Consider the following 22,023-nt stretch of genomic DNA (forward strand, 5'->3'; position numbering starts at 1 on the left):
GCAGTGAAGCAGGCTGAATCCCACCTCTCCCGAGTGACCAGATGTCATAACCGCAAAAGAGGACAAGGCATCCCAAAATGTAAAACATCCAAGAAAAATGTAGGGCATTACAAAATTAAAGCTAAAAACACTCGTATATTGATTTTATGTGGTTAATTTCAACACTATATTACATATTATTAAATTTAAAACTATGTTACAAATAATTTATTACATATAATTTATTAATTAAAGAAAGCTATGTACTGCCTGCAGGGACCTGCTCACAGGTAAAGGGAGGATATTTAAGTTCTTTTCCAGGACAGGAGGCTAAAAAGAGGATGTGTCCTAGAAAAAGAGGGGGTCTGGTCACCCTGCGACTCCTTTCCTGGGCCTGATCCGACTGCATGGATCAACATGAACCTGCACCAGTGATATCACTGGTGCAGGTCTGAGTTGACCCATTGTGGCTACTTGGGCATTACCCTGCGGCAAGGAAACAAATGTCCCCTTACCTTTAGGAAACCTCCAGCTGCCCAACATGCCCAGTGGGATGCAGTGGAAGCCACACTGGTGCTGCTGCGTTGCTGTGCAAGGGGCTTAGGTAGAATTGGGCTGTTTGACTTTCATGTTAAAATGCTTTTTAGAAAAATAATAAAGTGAGGCTGGTAAAAGGAAAAAAGATCAACCGCATCCAATTTTCACCAAAAGTAATAATAGGGCTGATTTTATAATGAGGTGAACTGAGATGGTCACCTCCAGCAGTGAATTACCAGTGGGCTGAAGAGGCAGCTCAGCAGCAGAGCCTCCCCTGTGCACTGCTGCATTGTTTTCTAGAGCCACTCCATTCTCCTCTCAGCAGGCTGAATTTGAAAAGGAGCAATGGAGTGGAAGGGGAAAAGTGGAGAAGAGTTGTGATCTAAAGCAGGGGTGCCCAAACCCCGGCCTGGGGGCCATTTGCGGCCCTCAAGGCCTCTCTATGTGGCCCTCAGGGAGCCCCTAGCCTCCAATGAGCCTCTGGCCCTCCAGAGATTTGTTGGAGCCCACACTGGCCCGATGCAACTGCTCTCAGCGTGAGGGCAACTGTTTGGCCTCTCGAGTGAGCTGTGGGATGAGGGCTCCCTCCACTGCTTGTTGTTTCACGTCTGTGATGCGGTAGCAGCAGGAAAGGGCAGCCTTGCTTTGTGCAAGGCCTTTTATAGGCCTTGAACTACTGCAAGACCTTCATTCATTCATATAAGTTCACCTTTAATATATTAATTTATGTAAATTTATTCAAATTTGAAATGTAAATTAATTCGGCCCCCAACACTGTGTCAGAGAGATGATGTGGCCCTCCTGCCAAAAACTTTGGACACCCCTGATCTAGAGCTACTGTAACTGGGCAAAAGGGTACTTTTCAAAGTGGTGGCACTGTTATATTTTGCAGAAGGAGTCACCACTATTCCAGCACAGTATGTTCTCTTGTGACTGTCGCTGGGGTCTCCCTGGTATTTCTTTTGAGATTGTGAGCTCCTCTGGGCAGGGGCTCTGAGAGGAATTTTATCAGGGGGTACAAAGTTTCTTTTGGGCCCCTTTGCAAAGGGGGGGAAGGGGTGAAACAGAGCAGGGGAGAGTGGTGACCGGTGAGTAGAATGGGGGGCAAGAAGGGGCAAAACAAGGTGGAGGAAGGGTGGAGATAGCTGGAAAAGTCTTTGGAGCCCAGGTCTTTCCCACCCATGTGGCATCGGCAGCTGGATACAGTAATACAGAAAACCAAACACACTCCAAAGTCCCTCTAAAATATTTTAGATATAGAAAATCTTGCTGAAAAATGAACATCATCATATTTAGGTTCACACTAGAATGGAAAGTGTCCTATGCGTATCAAAACTTGCTTCTCCAGCAGCAGCGGTCCCACAGCTGTGTCCCTGAACTCCTATACACTCCTTCATGGTTAGCCAAAGAGGTACTGTAGCAGGCCAGTTTCTTCCCAGATTTGACACTGTATTAAGGAGTGTTATGTGTGCATTCCTCGATTCAGTAGATATGGCTTGTGGCAGCAGTTGTCACTGCACACCCAGCATCCCATGCAGTCAGTGAGTTCGGGTGAGATAGGAAAATATAAGACCTCAGGAAATTTCTGTCCCACTCCTTAGGCTCCTGGGCCCCCTTTCTGACCCTGGGCCTGGGCACAAATTACCCCCTTTACCCCCCTCTCCTTGGCCCTACCTCTGGGACAGGGCCTTACCTATGCTTTTGCATGTGACCAGAAAGTGCATCCCTGAAAAGGGAAGTGTATGTGCGTTGTGCTCCTTTTTTGTAGAACCATGTTAGTGCAGGCTTAGAATTCCTGGTTAATGTTCCAAGGAGGAATCTTCCCAGGCAGACATGGCTGACATGGAAGATGCAAATGTTCCCCCTTGGTGCATTATTCTGGCAGCAGAACCCTCTACTTCCTCTTTTGATGCTTCTCCATAATGACATGAAGATACTCTGTCATTCATATACCATAATGATGAATCCAGACCTGCAGGTGACTTGCCTTTTGAGAATGAACAAAATGTGTTAGTTGCTTCATCTCTGGTTTTTCCCACTGTAATCCAAACACTTAGGCACAATCAGGCTTCACTTCAAACCCATCTGATTACTAATTACATGCACAAGCTTGCAACACCATATTTTCTTTCCCTGCGCATTCATCGATTTTCAAGCCTTGCACCAAATGCCTGCGCAGATACTTACCAGGCATGTGTTGTAAGGTCTGGTCACCATTTGCTGAACTGTCTGCATAATGTTCAAACTGTGAGAACGAAGCTGGCATCTTTTCTAAAATCAGAATATTCTCCACAGCAGAAAGTAACCTAAGTAAAGGGAAATACATATGCATGCAAAAGCATGTTACATATTATGCAGTTGTCAAGATTAATGCTGAATAAAAACCCCATTGTTGTTCCCAAAACAATTCTATATAATTTGAGCGTCACCAGTTCAAACACAGTCCTCTAGGCCAGGGGTGTCCAAAGATTTTGGACATAAGTTTACATAAATGAATATATTAAAGATGAACTTATATGAATGAATGAAGGTCTTCCAATATCTCAAGGCCTATAAAAGTTCATGAACAAAGAAAGGCTGGCCTTTCCTTTGCTGCCACTACTGCATCACAGACGTGAAACAGCAAGCAGTGGAGGGAGCCCTCATCCCACAGCTCACAGGAGAGATCAAACAGTCGCCCTCATGCTAAGAGCAATTGTATCGGGCCAGTGTGGGCTCCAACAAATTTCTTGAGGGCCAGAGGCTCATTGGAGACTTGGGGCTCTCTGAGGGCCTCATTGGGAGTCCTCAAGGACCACAAGTGGCCCCAGGGCTGGGGTTTGGGCACCCCTGCTCTAGGCACTAATGACAGCCTGCACTAATGGCAGCTCAGCAAATTTCCTAGTACTGATTTATAGTTGCTTCAGATCAGGGGTGTCCAAACATTTTGGCAGGAGGGCCACATCATCTCTCTGACACTGTGTCAGGGGCCAGGGGGAAAAAGAATTAATTTACATTTAAAATTTGAATACATTTACTTAAATGAATTTATTAGGGATAGAACTTATATGAATGAATGACGGTCTTGCAGTTGTGCAAGGTCTATAAAAGGCCTTGCACAAAGCAAGGCCAACCTTTCCTTTGCTGCCACTGCTGCATCACAGACGTGAAACAGCAAGTAGTGGAGGAAGCCCTCATCCCACATTTCAGGTGAAATGTCGAACAGTCATCCTCACACTGAGAGCAGTTCTGTTGGGCTGGCACGGGCTCCAGCAAGTCTCCGGAGGGCCAGAGGCTCATTGGAGACTGGGGGCTCCCTGTGGGCCTGATTGGGAGCCCCCAAGGGCCGCATGTGGCCCCCGGGCCGGGGTTTGGGCACCCCTGCTTCAGATGGAAGGCTCACCCATGATTTAGAATAGACCCTAAACCATGACTTGTGTTCCTGATATACAAGCTCACAATGCTTTGTACAGTTCACCTCTTCCCCTGCTTTCCTCGAGAATCCCTGTATGCTAATCTAAGCAGTGACTTACAAGGGTAGAAGGACTTCCCAAACCATAGTTTGTTGGTTTGGATGTAAGACCAAACCACAATTTATCCAAACTGTGGTATGCGAACCAATTTCAAACTGTGGGTTGCAGGATCCTGGCTTAGCTGCCATTTGCAGAATGTGGTTTGTTGGATGTTGTTGGTTTGGACATCCCAACCACCCAAGGTTTGGCTTTGCAAACCATGGGCTGGTGTTATATCTGAATTCTGAACCATTTTAAAAAGGTAGTTAAATCAATCTTGTGTACTAGTTTTAGCTTTCCTTTGAAGTTATTAATTGCCCTGAAGAGGAGTCTTATAATTCATAATCCATTGGGCTTAATATTTTGCTCTCAGTGCATATTTCAGGTCTCCTCTTTCCATATGTAGCATGTGGCAAGGTCCCGTAATTTGCTGATGAATTGAGATCAGTTTGGTTGAAACACCTTATATTACTTCTAATAGAGATTCTGAACCATGACTGCCTAAAGAATATTGTGAAAGAGGGCAGTTATTATTAAAATCAAGCACAGCATGATTTGAAAACAGATTTGCTTGCTAGGTCTCAAATCTGCTTAAATTTTTAAAAATGCAGAGGCAACAGAAGATGATGAAGACATTCATTGCATCTCTTTCATTGTCCTACCCCTCACCTACTATCCTTTTGCTGTAGCTATCAGGATAGGACCCTACTTTTTCGTTTTTCCCACTGCAGACAGAAAATGAGTGGGCAAAAGGATTGGTAAGCAGCTGGATGGAGAGTCGACAGCGCCATCCTCTCCCATTACATCAGCATTTTTAAGGTAAGATCTCTTGGTTGATACATAGAAACCCTATTTTGTAAAAGAATGCATAGCAGACATAAGCAACCGGGTCTGGGCTACAAGGATGCTTGAAGCGTCAGTTCAAAAGAAGCTCCTGACGAACACAAGGGTCCAAATGTACTGACAACACACTTTGAAATATTTTTAAATGCAATAGAAAAAAACTGTATCACACAGGAAGCAGACTAGTTCCAAATATATCATGTAAAACAGCTGGTGGTGAGGAGCTAACCATCTCCCCAAAAGAGAGAGAGAGAGAGAGAGAGAGAGAGAGAGAGAGAGAGAGAGAAGAATATATTTTTAACCCTGAGACAGAACAAATATCAAAGGACATGGAAAGATTTTTATGCAAAGAATGGTGCATCATCTTTTAGAATATACATATAAAAAAGGATTATTATTTAAACAGGACATAGACAATGAGCTTGCACTTTTAAAACATGCCCGGCTGTACTTTATTTCCAAGGCCAGTCTTCCAACTTTGGGTCCTGCACATGGTTTAGGAAGTTGTGACCCAAAGTACAGGCCAGTAAGAGCAGGGTGCAGGGAATAAATTGTACCCAGGTTGAGAGTCAAAAGGGGGCCTGGGAGCCAAAGGAGGAGAGCCAGAAATTTCAGAAAATGTTTGCATATATTATGCGAAGACTAGCATTCACATTTTGAGTAAGCCTACATAGTTTTGTATATCGTAATTTCCAATAAATTATGATCCAATGATCATATAAAATTATGATCCAATGAAGAAGGGAAAAGACCCCAAAGAAACTTTGTACACCAAAAAGAGCCCCAAAGAAACTCTGTACCCCCGATAAAATTTCTCTCAGAGATCCTGCCAAAGTACATTGTATTCTGTCTACACAATTTTTGAGATGGAAGGCTCATGCAAGCCTGACCCTCATTCATGTTGTCCACCCTACATTACATTGTATATGAAGCATATGCATGAAAGTGTGTGTGTGCACCTGCCCTATGCCATTCAGAGGATCATTGCTTTGATGAAAGTGTGAACTGAACCTCTATCTACTAGCATCATGCCAGAATCTTGCTGTCATTGGATGCTGCCTTTCTCCCTGCTGTATTCTGTCAAGGCTGACATATTTTTTGAACATTCTATGACTTGTTCCAACACTAGGTTAAAAAAACAAAATGAAACCTAGGAACCAGCAGTAACCTGTCTTAGTGTGCAATCCTGAAGAGCCCATGGGCCTACGCAAGTCCCTTGCAACAGCCCAGGTGGGTCTCCTAGGGAGGAAGCCTGGCTGGCGCTCAGAGGAGCACTGGCCTGAAGAGGCTGACACAAGCCTTTGGGCCGCCTTCCTCGCTGAGGCTTGCATCAGACCGGCTGGACTGATGCAAGCCTCTGGGGTGGGCGGGGTGGAGGTGGGGAGGATGTGGGAGGGAGGCAATCCTGGGCAGCGGAGGGTGGGCGGTGAGCGGCCCTGGTAGAGGGCGGGTGGGGAGTGGGAGGTGGGGCTGGGATCCAGCAGTTATGCCAGATCCCAACCCCCGTTCCTGGAGAGATAGCAGCAGCCTCAAGTCACTGCACTCTCCTCGAACTTATGCCACCTCAGGAGGTGGCACAAGTTCAAGCAGACCCAGAGCGGAAAAAGTGCCTTACCCAGGGATAAGGGGAAAAGTTTCCCCTTGCCTCTGGCTGAGTCGCCTTGGGCCCTATCCTGCGCTGGATACAGCACAAGCCTCTTGGCTTGCCTGTTCCAGCGCAGGGTAGGATTGCGCCCACAGACATTTAAGTATAAGAGATCAAACACTGTATATCATTTAAGGAGCAATGCATGCAATTTCTAAACATTTCATGAACAAGAGAAAGACAACCTGGAGTTATTTTATCAGGTAGGAAATGATATTGAGCATATAAAGTTACTTTATAACAAATTCAGACCATTGCACAATCTGTCACTATTTACTACAATTGATCATGAATGTAGATTAGAATCTCAGGAAGAGGCCTTGAGATCTACTGCTGCTTAAGACCCTCTAACTGGCAATATTTGGATTGAACTCGGTAGCTTCTGGATGTAAAGCATGTGTTCTCCCATTGAGCAATATTCAGGTCATCAGAACTCAGGCTCACATTGGGTCCTTAAATTGTCTTAAAATGGGACCTGCAACACAAATAGTGTGGATGGTTCTACATGAGCCACATGGAATGCTTTGAGTTCCCAGAGTATAAGTCTGGAGATAGATGATGGGGTCATTGTTGCCCATGGTATACACACTAATCCCCCCCATCCCATTATCATCTCTTATCTTGGAGGAATTTTTAATGCTTCAAAAACCTGCAAACTGTTTACTGAAAAATGACTGACCCAAAGAAACAAGTGTGCACATCTTTGGCAATAATACCGTCATCATCATTTAACTTGCTGGGAAACTATTGTTCCTCTTTAGCTAAAGATCCTTTCCAAAACCAGTAAATTGGCCTCTGGACTTATATTTGTTTTCTCAACAGTAAAAGTCATTCCAAACTACATAAAGCCTGTGTGTAATCATTCTGATAGGAGAGGCAGAAATAGCAGGACAAATTCAGACCACATTGGGGTTGAAGCCATCATTTACAGTATGGTCTAAATTTAGCCCAGCTTACCAAAGCAAAACCCAGGTTCATTTTCATTAGCATTTCATCTAGTATGGAAATTAAATCAGCAAAACATGAACACTCACAAATATTGGCATTTAACAGAATGCAATTGGAATTCTAAAATGTTTTTATGCAACCATGATAAACACCTGCTTAAAAACATCTACACGGATGTATTGCAAGAGAGCTAGAATTTCATAATGCCATATTTATTAGTACTTAAATTATGAATGACAAAATGCATGCAAAATATTTCAAACACTTGCAGGTGCATCACCAAGCACACAATCTCCTCCTGAACATCTAGGCATTTCTAAAATGAGGTATTTATACTGGCAGCATGCTTTCAGCAGAGCGAGAAAATATTAAAACATGCCCATACTAATACTCACTACAATGCACCAAAACTACATTTCATATACCTTTTATTTATGTCTTCCGATGACTAATGGAGGAAAAGGTAGGGAAAGGAATGAATTAATGTGGGTCACAAAATATATCTGCCATCATATCTACAGGATTCCATTCACTGACGCACTCCCTGGGCCAAATATTGTACTACTAAGAACAGGACAACTTAGCAAGCCTGACAGGAATTTGGGGCATTTACACCAACAAAACATCTTTCTCCAAACTTGCAAAACTGAAGGAGAAACAACATCCAATATAGGACTGGATCCAAAAACGCATGAACAGGATGAGAAGCTGCACTAGTGCTTTTCCACAAAGTCCTGCACACAGAGCCACCCAAGATCTTCTAGTACCTGAGATGGCTTGCCAAATGTTACCACCGCCTGTGCAGGGCACCCTGCTGCACAAAACATCCCCTTTATTTGTTGGTGCATCAGCTGCTACCTCTGCTGCAGCTCCTCCTCCAATTTCCTGTATGCAAAAAGGAAGAGGGGAAGAAGACGCTCCAGTCCAGGGACCTCCAAACCCCAGCATGCGGGCCAGATCCAGCATGATGAAAAAGCCATCCAGACATCGTACTTTCTGTTCCATGCTATAGCTGTCTTTCATTGTGCACGATAAACAGCCTTGCACCGGGCAGTCATTTCCAATGCCCATAGCCCCAGACAATTTCTGCGCCTTGATTTCCTGGGGCAGCAGCTGCCTGGGGTGAGGTTGTGCAATGATCAAGTGCATAGAAAAGTGGCTGTGGCATGAAACATAAAGTGTCATGCTGTGCCCGGATGGCTTTTTCATCATGCAGCGGGTCACAATTTAGAGACCGCTGCTCTAGCCTATCACTCTCCTCACTTTCTCTTCTGCTCTATTCCCCTTTTCCTTTCTGAAGAAGGAGTGGCTGACTGATGAACAGAGTTGGACAGAAGGAGCCCCTGCCAGTCCACCATCTGAAGCAACCACTTCCACTGGGCTTATGAACAGGTCAGCCTTTCTTGCACAAGCACTAAGGGAAGGTTTCTCACAGTACAGCTGCGCTATGTATTTGGGATCGCGTTACAGAATGTGAGAAACAAAGTGGATAAGGAAGATACATGCTGAGGAATACAATCTCTAGTGGGCCATAATAAGGTTCTTCAAAAAACTTGTGCAAAGCTGTGCATTTGGGGTCAGTTTCTCATACACCACTGTTCCATTAGGCTGGGAAGACGTTTTCCACAAGCAGAAGGTCATACCTAGATCTAAAACGTAATTTCTGCTTTCAGTCATTTATCCTCTACCACCAGCAGCTCAGCCTTCAATCACTTTGTGAGTCTTAAGATTCCAGCCCTCAAACCTATTGCATTTCAGATGGCTAATTCAAATCTACGCATTACCAATGGGATTGTGCTTCTGGAACCGTGCTCTAGGTTGCTGGCGTGCACACTCCAATGTCTGGCAGCCATCTGGGTCCCTAAACTTCTATGTTCTTATACCTGCCAATTTTTCAAAACTTCATTCATAATGAATTTAAGAAAACCAGGGTAAATATTCTATTATTCTAATATTTGCATTAGGCAACAGTGTTTAATCAAAAGATTGATCCATCAGTTCTAGTTTGTTATTTTAATAGAGACTATGAGATGGCCTTTTCTTCTGACAATGTGTTGACTTCTACTGGCTAAATTGTAAGTTCTCACACTTTCTCTAGTATTTTAAAAATATGCCTCTCTGCCTATTTTACACATATATACTCGTATTTTGAAAATATTTGTCCTACATTTGATAATATGCACATCATCATCATCATCATCATCATCATCATCATCATCAACAACAACAACTCGGTATTTATATACTGCCTTTCTGGTCATCAGATTACTCCTCTGACCTCAAGGCGGATTACATAGGTGGGCGTTTCTAAGTCCCTCAAGGGGATTTTTACAATTATAGAGGTTCTTTCTTTCAAGAACCAACAACATTTCAGAATGGATCTTCTTGATTTGGTCTCACAGCCTCTAGTTCTCCCACACAGGCTGACAAGCAGCTCCATCTCTCACATGGAGGGCAGCCAAGACGCTTCTTGCTCACACCAAGAGCAGGTGGAATCACTCAGCTTGGCTTGTCAGCTGCTTCAATGTCACACCAATCTCAGCCGTTCAGGGAGCTGCCGGTGACCTCGAACTGGCAACCTTCTGATGTTTATCTTCGGGCTAACGGAGGCCCTACCCTCTAGACCAGACCTCCTGCCCAATATAATCAATTAAGCTAGTATTTTCCAAACTGCGAGTCATGACCTGATTTTTGGTGGGTCACAGGCCTGCCGGGGCCAGGATGCTGCCAGGTAAAATGATGGAGGACCCAGAACTTGCTTCCAGGTTGTGTGTGGTCCCCACGTTATTGGCTGTCACCCCACATTTCCCAATGTGTATATTGCAACATGGCCAATGATGCAGGGAATGCACATGCGTGACCCCAAAGTGACTTCTGGGTCCCCCACCATTTTACCCTGCAGTGTCCTAGCTTCAGCAGGCCCTGGATGCACCACAGACAACGCAGTGGGTCACCAACGTAAGGAGTTTGGGAACCCATGAATTAAGCTGTTAAAATGAAGAGATGAATCAACTGAAATGTTTCTGTTAGGTGGAATATTTATATACTAGTTTTCAGCAAAGATAATTTATATAGTGGTTTACACAGTAAAAAGAAAAAAGAAAAAAAGAAAGACAATGGCTCCCTGTCTGAAAGGGGCTCACCATTTTAAAAAAAGTGGGACATCAGCAAACCATCATTTGGAGGGATACTAAGCAGGGATGGATAGGGATAGTTGCTAAATATAAGATAGCCACCATTTTAAAAGGTGCCTCTTTGCCCAGCTACTCTGTTGACAGCCCTGATTTGCATTCATTTAGTGCAATGCGTGCACTCTCTTAATGCGTGCTAAAAACAAACACATTAAAGCAGTGGTTCTCAAACTTAGGGAGAGTTTTACTCCCTAAGTAAGTCTTTGCGGGGAAGCGCCAGGGCAGTGACGTGATCCCCAGGTTCGCTAAGGAGGCGAGGGGGGGGCGCTTACACTTACGGTGGGCTTCAGCAAGCAGCAGGAGTTGCGGGGAGCCCTGTGAAGCCCTCCGCAGGGCTTCCTGAGGCTTAGAATGTTGACAAACAGTGCACGCAAACCACCTCCTGGGTTGCAACGTGAAATGGAAAGTGATTTGCTTGCACTGTTTGTCAATATTCTAAGCCTCAGGGAGCCTTGTGGAGGGCTGTGCGGGGCTTCCTGTAACTCCCGCTTCTTGCTGAAGCACTACCCTCAGCACAACAATTTTAACATCAATGCCCAATGGAAAACTCAATGGGCAGTCGAACGCCCAGAAACGGGTAGATATATAGACGAGCCGACACTTAAGGTGCCAGGTTTCGACTTACTTCCCCAGCAACGGAAAACTTTGAACAGGATCCGTACCCTACATGGTATTAGTCAGGACTCAATGTTTAAATGGGGGCTAGTATCTACCCCTCAGTGCGATTGCGGGTTTTCCCGCCAAACCATATACCACATTGTGTCTGGCTGCAAACTGAGGGCGTATACTGGCCCATGGTCTGACTTTTTAAGTGAAGGCAACTCTGTCCTTGAATGGCTGCACGAACTGGACACTGACATTTGAGCTAGTCTAATTGATATATAAGTCCATGCATTATATACCATACGCTAAATAAATAAATAAATAAACCACCCTCACACCCCTTAGGGATGCGATTCTGGGAATCACATCACTACCTCCACCCTTCCCCCACCCCCTAAAGGGATGGGGGAAGGTTTGCACAAGCTGGTGGGTTACGACCCACCAGTTTGAGAACCACTGCATTAAAGAATCTATTCTACTCTGTGAATTCTAATTTAGGCATTTCCTGCTGAACTTTGGGGTATGGGAATTAATTAAGAAACTTGGTTAAATCTGAGCAACTAACAGTGCAATCCTATCTTGCACTGGAACACGCAGATCAGAAGGCCTGTGCTGTATCCAGCGCAAGATAGGTGCCCAAAGTGGCTCAGCTGAAGGCAAGGGGAAACTCTTCCCCTTACTCTTAGATAAGCCACCACAACCCCAATGGGTCTCCTCAGACTTGTGCCACCTCAGTAGGTGGCATAAGTCCAAGGAGTGTGGAGCGGCTTGCAGCTGCACTACACCACTCAGGAATGGGGGCTACGATCTGGCATGTCTGCTCAGTCCCAGCCCTGTCTCCCACTCCCTGCCTGCCCACCTGCCCCCAGGACAGCCCACTGCCCACCCTCCCCCTCCCGGGCCTGGAATGCCTTCCTCCCGCCTCCTCCCTGCCTTCCCAAGACCCTTGCGTCAGTCGAGGTTGGCCTTGGCCGACGCAAGGCTCCCTTGACAAGTCAGTGAAGAGGCTAGATTCAGCCTCCGCTGGCTGGTGCATGTCCCTGCGCCTGCCCATCCGACTCTCGAGAAGGTGCAAACCTGCCTTACAACAAGGCGCAGTTTGGATTGCAACCTAAATAGCTCAGTTCTAAAGTCTTGCTAGGTCCAATTACAGGTTGAGACTAATTATTCGCATAGGTTCTGTTCCAAGCACTCAGGTGGATGGCACTATAGCAAATCAATTTAAAAAACAAAGTTTCTTTGCTTTAAAAACAGCCTTGTGACCTTTGTGATGTTGAGATAGAGTCATTAAGACAACAATCCAACAATCAGTCTTTCTCAGAGTGCTTAGAAAGGCTTCACTCAGCCCCTCCCTTCACCAATGCAAAGTATCTTTCTTTTGCTCAAGGGGAAGGGAGGGGCCGCTGGAGAAAGAAGGATTGATGGATTGTCAGCCAGCTGCCCTCTCTCTCTCTCATTAAGGAGGCTATTGTTAAAGGACTGTTCAGTTTTTTAAACTGATTTTAAAAGGGTGCATTTTCCCCTTGTAAAGGGATCAGCACATTCCTTCTCATTTGCAGGGGCCATTTGTGTTGAGTCAAATCCGTGTATAAAAAATCCGTGTACGAGATTAAATAGGCTGGACCTGTATAAGGCTCGTATAAATAGGCTGGACCTGTATAAGGTCTTTAATACGAGCCACCTTGCTTTAGATTTAATAAAATTATAAACATGTATGTGGGAAACTAAGCAGTGGTTTGTTTGTCAGCTTCTTTCTTTCCTGTGTACATGTATACATCACAACTTAGTACACTACATGCGTACCTACGTAGATACATAAGACCTGCTAAACAGACTACCCTGATCTGCCAAGTCATGCCAGAGGACACCCTTAGCATATCCATATGATCGATTTGCTCACCTTCCCTGTGAAAAGTTCATGACAGCCTTTGCATGGTTGGTTTCCTCTAAAGGAGAGACTACTGGTGTCTTATGGTTGCTTCATACTAGGGTTTCTTACTGAATGTAAGTGAGGAAAATGCTTTCAAGCGTTTAAGATTCTAGCATAGCCACATGACTACTGAAGAGTCAAGCACCAGAAAGATTTATCTAAGTAGGAGTATATTCTATGTTTTTCAGCAGTCCAAAACTATGAAACATTTTATCAGCATTACTTACCCTTAGGAAAACAAAATCATCCATTTCTTCAGTTTCCTTTACAATTGTCTCCAAGGTCTCTTTTGCGGTATCAATATATTCTTGAAAATTAACCATCTGTTCATAAAGGTATTCCATTTTTGTGTTCTTTCTGTCCTCAAAGCTTTGTGCCTTTTTATCATGGCCTGCTATCACAGCATTGATGATGCTTTCATTTTGTTCTTCTAAAAGCTGTTCTTTTCCCTTACAGTTTTCCTGAAAACAAAACAATTTATTTTTTTCCAAAAAAAAAATTCATTGTTGAACATTTATTCTGACAGGGTTGCTCTTACCAAGTTAGATCCTTCAGAAAAGAGCTTAAGTATGTACTATAGCAGTGGTTCTCAAACATTTTTTTGCATTGACTAATCAACTATGCAATTCTATGTATATCTACTCTGACGTAAATCACATTATACTGAATAAAGCTTACTCCGAGGTATTTTCAATTAAATATGCATAAAATTGCAGCCCAAGTCATCATATTGGCTGCATCCACCACTAGTACAGTTGGCAACCTTCAGTCTCGAAAGACTATGGTATCGCGCTCTGAAAGGTGGTTCTGGAACAGCGTCTAGTGGGTTTATGCAGCAATGGTTCCTCCCTCCCTCTGCTAATTTATGGACAATGGAATCAACCTGAAGAAGAATGAAACACTGGGATTCTTGATACAGGTGTCACTACAGGTGACATATGCAGCAACCTGGTCACATCAGTTCCCAAGGTTCATCTCAGACTGGGACATTCGCAGTGCTACAAATCTATGTAGAATCTAGATTTAGGATGTGTTGTAAGTTAATTCTCTCATCAATCTATAATTTACTTGCTCAGTTCCAATAGTAGTCTGCTACTTCTCTTTTAGTGACTATCTCAGAAGGTCATTGATACCAAAATATAATCCTGGTTAAAAGGAGGAGAGTTGACTTAAAATTTTCAGTAGGTTTTCATGAATTTAATTTTCCACTCTGGTCATAGACCTGCAACTGCAAGGCAAGCGTGGACATATTACAATGCTGAAATGAGTTTTTGGTGCGTGCATGCGTGCAGTCTCTTGTGTAGAAGAAAAATGTTGTTCGTGGTCCATTCCATTAAACAAAGCTGAAAAAGGCATGAATCCTTATTCTTGAAAAGTGGAAGGTATTGCATGAGAAGGAATACAGATGTCACACTTACCTCAAGAGAGTTGAACAGGGCCTCTATCTCACTGACAAATCCCTCAATCTTCAAAGACCTTTCTTGCAAAACATCTAGGAATCTACCCAGCTGACCCTGGAATATACAAATTTTCACAAGCATTTATATGAAATGGTCAGGGAAAAAAAGTTGGTTTTGTAATTGTCGCATATCTAGAACCAGACACAAACAAAAGGTATAAACGAAAAGGAAATTATTTCTTAAAAAATAATCCTATGGATCAGTGCAGTGCAAGAATCCAGCTTCATATCCTGCTGTTCTTCCACTGCTAGGAATCTTGAAATCCCCACATTTGGGAATCACTGTCCTTCATCAGTGACATTCAGCTGAGGAGGCTTTACTAGAATATCAACCACATTGCAGGATCGAGAAAAGGACACAGTTTGTTAGGGGTTTAAGACAGGCAGTAAGCTCCATTAAAAAGCTGAATAAAATGGGAAGTACTGTCAGATTCTCCTACATTTTCCTTTCAAGTTAAATTTTATTTAACAGTTAAAGCTTTTATTGAGTTAAGCAGTAGATTAATTCACTAAAGCTTCAGTTGATTAATTAGAAGAGAATTTTAATTGAAGGGGTGAGATCAGAAGGCTCTCTTTTCATTTTGAAAGTGATATTGGCTCTGGCAAGTTGCTTTTAAAGGAAATGGAAAATAAACTGTTAATGCTGGCCATCTCCTTCTAACAAGTGATAGCGTTTGTTTATTAAATTTGGAAGCAATATCCTTGAAAAAGGCACTCAAATTGAGGTTTGGGTAATGTGCACATTTAATTAAAGGGAATAAATTAATTAAGCAATCAATTCAATTATTAAAAGCTAAGGCAAAGATCCCAAAATCTCCATGTGCAGCTTCAAAGCACTGCCGTGCTCGTGGAGCAAGGGAAGCATGCAGCCAATTTTGCTTTCTAGATGCAGAGAGGGTGTCACATCATATGTCATTTCGGACTATCCCATCAGGAGAGGTTTGTTGGGGGCGAAGCAGGAGGGAGGCTATAGTAAGCACAGAAGGCTGAAAGACTATCATGCGCAAACAGCCCTTTGGATTCTGGCCAGTATGTTTGATCAATCAACTAAAAATATTTTGTCAGTGGATAGGCCTCGTCTTTTTTGACCTGCTTTTCCTTGAGCCTCTGAAGCCACTGCTCAGAAGTCATGCAGGATTAGGCTCTTCAAATAAAAGAGACAACACATGCAGTTGTCCTCCTTGACCTGCCTTTGGAGCACTTGGCCATCTGTTCCAAAACAGTTTGCTCCGTAAACACCCTTGACATTAATCAGCTTGCTAGACACCTGAAAGGAAGGTTTAAGCAAGCCTGGAAAATGAGCATATGTGACACCATGAATTATAACATTGAAACATTAACTTGAGTGTATACATAAACGCACAGGGAAACATCATTCAGTGTTTCCAAGGTGAACATATTTCTTGGAGAAACATTTTAAAAAATGCCAGATACAAGTAATAGCCTATTGCTCAGAGTCTATTGCATGGCTGGTGAAAGCTGAAGTGGTGAGCAGTCATGTTAGAAAATGATCACCTTCTCACAGTAAATGTGCATGAGAGGACACAGAAGCATGAAAGAGACCATGGTCTTGTGAGAGTCATATGAAGTCAGAACTATTTCATAGCTAACTTCATTTTTTGGCGCGTTCTCTCTCTCTCTCTCCAAGTTACAGAGCCAGGGGGTGTTGTCATGGGAAACACTCAGCCTTGGAGCAAGTACGTTGACTTTGAAGAAACCATCCTAGGGATGAGATTGTGGCATATGACTTTCTGAAATTCTTAGTAACTGCTTATTGCTTAACATTCACAGTGCTAGTGAAGACCCTTGTATTCTGCAAAAATGGCAAGAGAGGTAACTGAGTAAGTTTTCTGCAACAACAACAATAATCTGTATTTGCTGAAGTTTAGAGTTTAAGGCTGCAATCCTAACCACACTTTCCTGAGAATAAGCCCCATTGAACAATATAGGATTTGCTTCTGAGTAAACCTGGTTAGGATTGTGCCCTTTATATCAGAAGTATGACAAAGTGGACGGTAGTCCACAAAAGCTTATACTATAATAAATATTTTAGTCTTTCAGGTTCCACAATGCTATTTGTTGTTTTTATATGGTGAAAAAGCAGCAAAGTCTGCTAAAAATCAGTGAGGATTTTGTCACTGACACTAATGAATTCTATCTTTGTTCAAAAGTTATTCATGGAAATAACAAGGTGTGTTAGGTAGTTGGTGTAGCATAAATGGCTAACTATAGAAGCTGGGAAGTTTGATTTTCCAATTCAAACCTCTCCTCATTCTTGAAGTCTTTAGATCAGTGTTCTCAAACTGGTGGGTCGCGACCCACTGGGAAAACTGGAAGGAGGCCATTCCCTCTTAAGGACAGTGGCAGAGAAATGACTGATGATGGTGCCGCATGAGTCATAGTGCCACCACAAACTAGGGCCTTCTTAACATACCTGGGGGTAGCGCTGCTCTGGAGGATGTAGGAGGTAGCACACAGACCTCCCCACTGCTATCGCAACCCACTTCCAGGTTATGATCATGAATCTGGAAATGGGTCTCAGTCACAGCAGGGAGCCTTTCTAAGCAGCAGAGAGCCCCAAAAAGAGGGCTGTGATCCCGCCGCACCCTCCAATTGGCCAGTGCTACCCCCAGGTATGTTAAGAAGTCCCTAGTTTGTGGTGGCAGTATGACTGATACAGCGTCATCTTCAGTCATTTCTTGGCCACTCCCCTTAAGAGGGAATGGCCTCCTTCCAGTTTTCCCAGTGGGTCGTGACCCACCAGTTTGAGAACACTGATTTTGCTTCCGGTTTTCAGAAGCAAACTGGAAGTGGCTTATAGGGGCTTTTGAGAGCCATTCTGAAGCCTATAGAGTGGGTCGCTGACCAGGAGAGGCCTCCACCACCACCAAGGAGCATCATGACCCACCAAAGAGGACAAGATGGCTTGTGGCGCTGCAAAGTTTGGGAACCCCTGGGTTAGAGTGTCTGCTCCAGTGGTGTAGCTAATGATCGTGTAGCCCGGAGCCAAGCTCAAAATGTTGCCCCGGAAATGATGTCACAACCGGAAGTGACGTCACACCCAGGCTTTTTAAAAGTGAAAATTGGGAGACCCACCTCCTCCCCCCAGCAGCTCACCACCCACTTGCTCTGCTGCCTCCCCCTGGTCAGTGGCATAGCTAAGGCATCTGTCTGCTACCTGGGGGTTAAAGAAGATTTGTAGCCCCCCCCCCGACAAAATCAAATTAAGCAAATAAATAAAAAGTGGGCCTCTGATTGGTTTGAGACACTGTGCTGGTCTGAAGAGGAATGGTTATTCTCCCCCTGCTAAATATAAGAGGGGCACCACTTGAAAAAGTGCCTTTTTACCCAGTTAGCAGGGGTAATTGTATTATGAGACATGGAAATGAGAGCTGACTCATATTAACACCTTATTGGTTTCATGCTGTATCATGATAATATGTCATTGCAACATGTCAATAACATGTCTTTGGCTATCAAAACAATCAGTCTCATATGTCAGTCTTAAGAAAATTTACTTTCTGTTCCATAAGGCAGTTGTGTTATTATGTTCTGGTTGATTGGCCATAACTTTTTATAGAATACAGATATTCTAATGCGGTTTGCTTCACTGCATTCAGTATTAAATTACCTTTCCAGTGATATATGACACGATGGTATTCATACATACCAAGATTTTCACAATTTTGGTCACTAATGTCAAGCTCAGCTTGTTGCCCCCCTAAAACTTGATGCCTGCTGCAACTGCTACCCCCTGCACCCCCTTAGCTATGCCACTGGTCTGCTCCATATTTCCTTTTCCACTCTATCCTCTTTTCCTTTCAACCCAAGGAGTGGGAAGAGGAGAAACGATGGAGGCGAGTGGGCAGATGTAGATGGCTGCCCCATGAATCTACTACCTGGGAAGATCACTTCAGTTTCATGGATAGGCTGGTCCTGCCTCAGTCTTTCTCTCTTAGACTGATGGCCCAATCCTATCTAGGGCCAGCCTGTGGGGTGTAGCATCGCTGACTCAACCTCCACTGCATTCTGCGGGCTGGCTGTGGACCAGTCTGGCCAGGAGAGGTAAGTAAAGAACATAACAAGCCCCGCTGGATCAGGCCATAGGCCCATCTAGTCCAGCTTCCTGTATCTCACAGCCCACCAAATGCCCCAGGGAGCACACCAGATAACAAGAGACCTGCATCCTGGTGCCCTCCCTCGCCTCTGGCATCTGACATAGCCCATTTTTAAAATCAGGAGGTTGCACATACACATCATGGCTTGTAACCCGTGATGGATCTTTCCTCCAGAAATTTGTCCAATCCCCTTTTAAAGGCATCTAGGCCAGATGCCATCACCACATCCTGTGGCAAGGAGTTCCACAGACTAACTACATGCTGAGTAAATAAATATTTTCTTTTGTTTGTCCTAACTCTCCCAACACTCAATTTTAGTGGATGTCCCTGGTTCTGGTGTTGTGTGAGAGGGAAAAGAGCATCTCTCTATCCACTCTATCTTTGCCGTGCATAATTTTCTATGTCACAATCATGTTCCCCCCTCAGGCACCTCTTTTCTAGGCTGAAGAGGCCCGAACGCTGTAGCCTTTCCTCATAAGGAAGGTGCCCCAGCCCAGGAATCATTTTAGTTGCTCTCTTTTGCACCTTCTCCATTTCCACACACCTCTCCTGCCATTGCAGGTCCCCATGGGCTGACTCAGATGTGTGCCCGCTACTTTGCTGGCATAGATCCAAATCACTGCAGGAGGCTTGACAGGCCTAAGACAGGGTGCTGAGATCTGCCCCAGAACAGCCTCCTGGCCCAGTTCAATCTCCACATCAATCCATCCCAGTCTGCCACCACTCCTACGTAGCTGTTTCAGTGGCCAGTGGGCTGCTCACCACTGGTTGCCCAGTGCTTACCAGCTGCCCTGATGTCAGCAAACGGCTGCAGAGTGCTGGTGCAATGATGGCCTATAAGATCTGCCAGCATTTCTCATGGACAGTAATGGAACAGGGATGCACTGAGATGACTCAGATTCGAGTCATGAAAACACAAGTTTTTTGTGACTTGTACAGACTCAAGTCATGAGGATTAAAAACTTGGGCACTGATTCCGGGGTTTTACCCTAAAAATGAAAAGACTCAAATAGACTCAGGTCAAGACGCACTACTGTGTGTGCTTGCAACTCTGTTTCGTGTGTGTGCTTGCTTGCTTTTTTTTCGCCACTTCCAGAGCTTGACTCACTTTTCAAAAAGACTTGGACTCAATTCAAAACGACTCAATAAATGGCTCTGGATGAGTCTCCACAGCCACCGTTATGACTCAGGGGCAACTCAAGTTGAGTCTCAGCACATCCGTGAAGTGGGCCATAAGAGTTTTAGCTGTCCCACCATCATAGCTTTGTATTGTAGTCTACAATATATTGTACTCTGCCTTGAGAATCTTTTGAAATCAAAAGATGGCATATAAATCTTTTTGAAAAGAAACGTAAATAAACATTTGCTGTGTGAAAGGGGGACCTGGTCTTTGAGAAATTCAAGCAGGATATTCCCTTGAGAGCACAGAAATAGCAATGCAGTTCTTTGGCTGAAGTTTTAGGAGAGAGAGAAGCCAAGGACTGGTTTCCCTGCAGAGGTATTACAGCAGAGTCTGCATTTGGTATTGGTAAGCCAAATAAAATTGCCTGTATCCAAGTAAGACGCATTTCAGCCAAGGAGCAAAGTTCTGTTTAAAAGTTAATAACTAGAACTTCAAAATATCAAACCTGGGGCCAAAAATAGACATGACATGAGAGATCTGTGACTGGATTGTCTCCATTTTTAAAAATTTTTCTTTAAAGCAGCTCTGAGAAAGCTCTAATTTTGATTGGAGGAATAAGGGGGGGGACATTTAACCCTTTCTCCTGCACAGTATTCTCAGTTGAAATCATATCCTTCTGTGCATAGGGAAAGCCCGATAGGAGGCATGAATTGTACTGGGAAAACAGCATAGGGAAATGATTAAAAATCCTCTCCTAGTGCAGCCATGGGTTCAACCTCCTCCCTGCTCAGTCTACTTCAAATGAAAAAAATAGGAAGACGTGACAACCATCTCCTGCATTGTTGTGTCTGCTTTGGCCCTGCATTCCAATTGGAAAATAAATGCAATGGTGAGAAAACTGTGAGAACAGGGCATGATTGCTCATAACTGTTCAGCTTTCTGAAAATGCTACAGCTAGCAGAAAGACACATGCAGCTGGCACAATTAAAGACAAATGTTCAGTGGCGTAGCTACAGGAGAGGTGGCATAGTAAGTATTGCAGGTGTCTAAACACGCCTTGTAAGTTGCCCCTCCCTCTTGCTGTCAGAGCCATTCTGGGCAGCAACAGCAACACAGGCCGCCTGCATGTTGCTATCGCTTCCTGGAATGGCTCCAATAGCGAGTGGGAGGGGCTGTTTACATGGTGCATTGTGGCGTCTGCAGTGCTTACCACGCTGCCCCCCCCCCGGTTACACAACTGCAAACCCTTGCGCTGTAGGTGCTAGCTGGGAAACATGCCATAACAAATGATGGTCTGAAAAAGGGCTTCCCTCTCCACTTTCTTATTTATTGTATTTAAAGAGTATGCCTGAAGGGATGTGCAATAAAAATGCAAACAATACATAAATTGTGAGCTGTTTGTAACTGCTGCATTTGTTGTAGGCTAATCGATGGCTTAATTATGTGATCTCACTTGCAGTTTTCCTCTGATACTTTCAGAACCAAAACACACACACACACACACAGAGTCTTTTCCACCTTCAGGACAAATGTATACCACTCTCCATGGTTTTGGCCCTGTTATTTTACTTTAACCAACAGCCACATTTTGCAAGGCCAATAGGATGCTCTATTGGAGTCTGATGACATTTTGAAGTTCACACATACAACAAATGGCTGATAATTAGTGGTGCTATCTTATGCCTCTGAAAGGTCAGGCTGAGCAGCATAAGATATGGCATATGACCTTGGACACTGGTGCTGCAACAGCCCTTGATCATATTCCCAGTTCCGCTGACAGATGTGCCCTGGAAACCAGTACGATGTTGCGCTGATCCTATTCTTCCTCTCCCTGCTGATGTAGCTGTGCCAAAATGGCTACTACTGTATCCTGTGAAGAGGGCAAGTTGTGGAGCTCTCCTCTGAGTAAGGGAACATTCGTTCCCTTACCCAGGAGTAGGCCTCCAAGAGTGTGGATGGTGTACTAACTGATCCAGATCTTTCAATATATATTATATGCAGTGGCGTCACTAGGATTCATGTCACCCAGTGCGGGAGGCCTGCACATCACCCCATGCAGTGGGTGGGGCAACACCCCAGATTTTAGGTGTGGTGATGTACCCCCACTGTTTTTTGGCAGTACCTTTTGATAGAACACAGATATTTCAATGTGGTTT

General features: G+C 44.1%; 1 protein-coding gene across 4 annotated transcripts in view; it reads right to left on the minus strand.

The window, feature by feature from the left end:
- The window catches only part of CMYA5 (cardiomyopathy associated 5), a 72,984-nt gene that overhangs the window by 41,419 nt on the left and 9,542 nt on the right, over window positions 1-22,023 (minus strand). For 3 of the 4 annotated variants that reach the window (XM_066614654.1, XM_066614655.1, XM_066614656.1), the window contains exons 2-5: window positions 14,586-14,681; window positions 13,395-13,628; window positions 7,869-7,891; window positions 2,704-2,822 (exon numbers count right to left, since the gene is read on the minus strand). In XM_066614654.1, coding sequence (XP_066470751.1) covers window positions 2,704-2,822; window positions 7,869-7,891; window positions 13,395-13,628; window positions 14,586-14,681 — 472 coding nt within the window. The remainder of the gene's footprint in view (window positions 1-2,703; window positions 2,823-7,868; window positions 7,892-13,394; window positions 13,629-14,585; window positions 14,682-22,023) is intronic. The other variant, XR_010793747.1, reaches the window with a different exon arrangement.

The sequence above is a fragment of the Tiliqua scincoides genome, chromosome 2, assembly GCF_035046505.1.
Source record: "Tiliqua scincoides isolate rTilSci1 chromosome 2, rTilSci1.hap2, whole genome shotgun sequence".
NCBI classification, from domain to species: Eukaryota; Metazoa; Chordata; class Lepidosauria; order Squamata; family Scincidae; genus Tiliqua; species Tiliqua scincoides.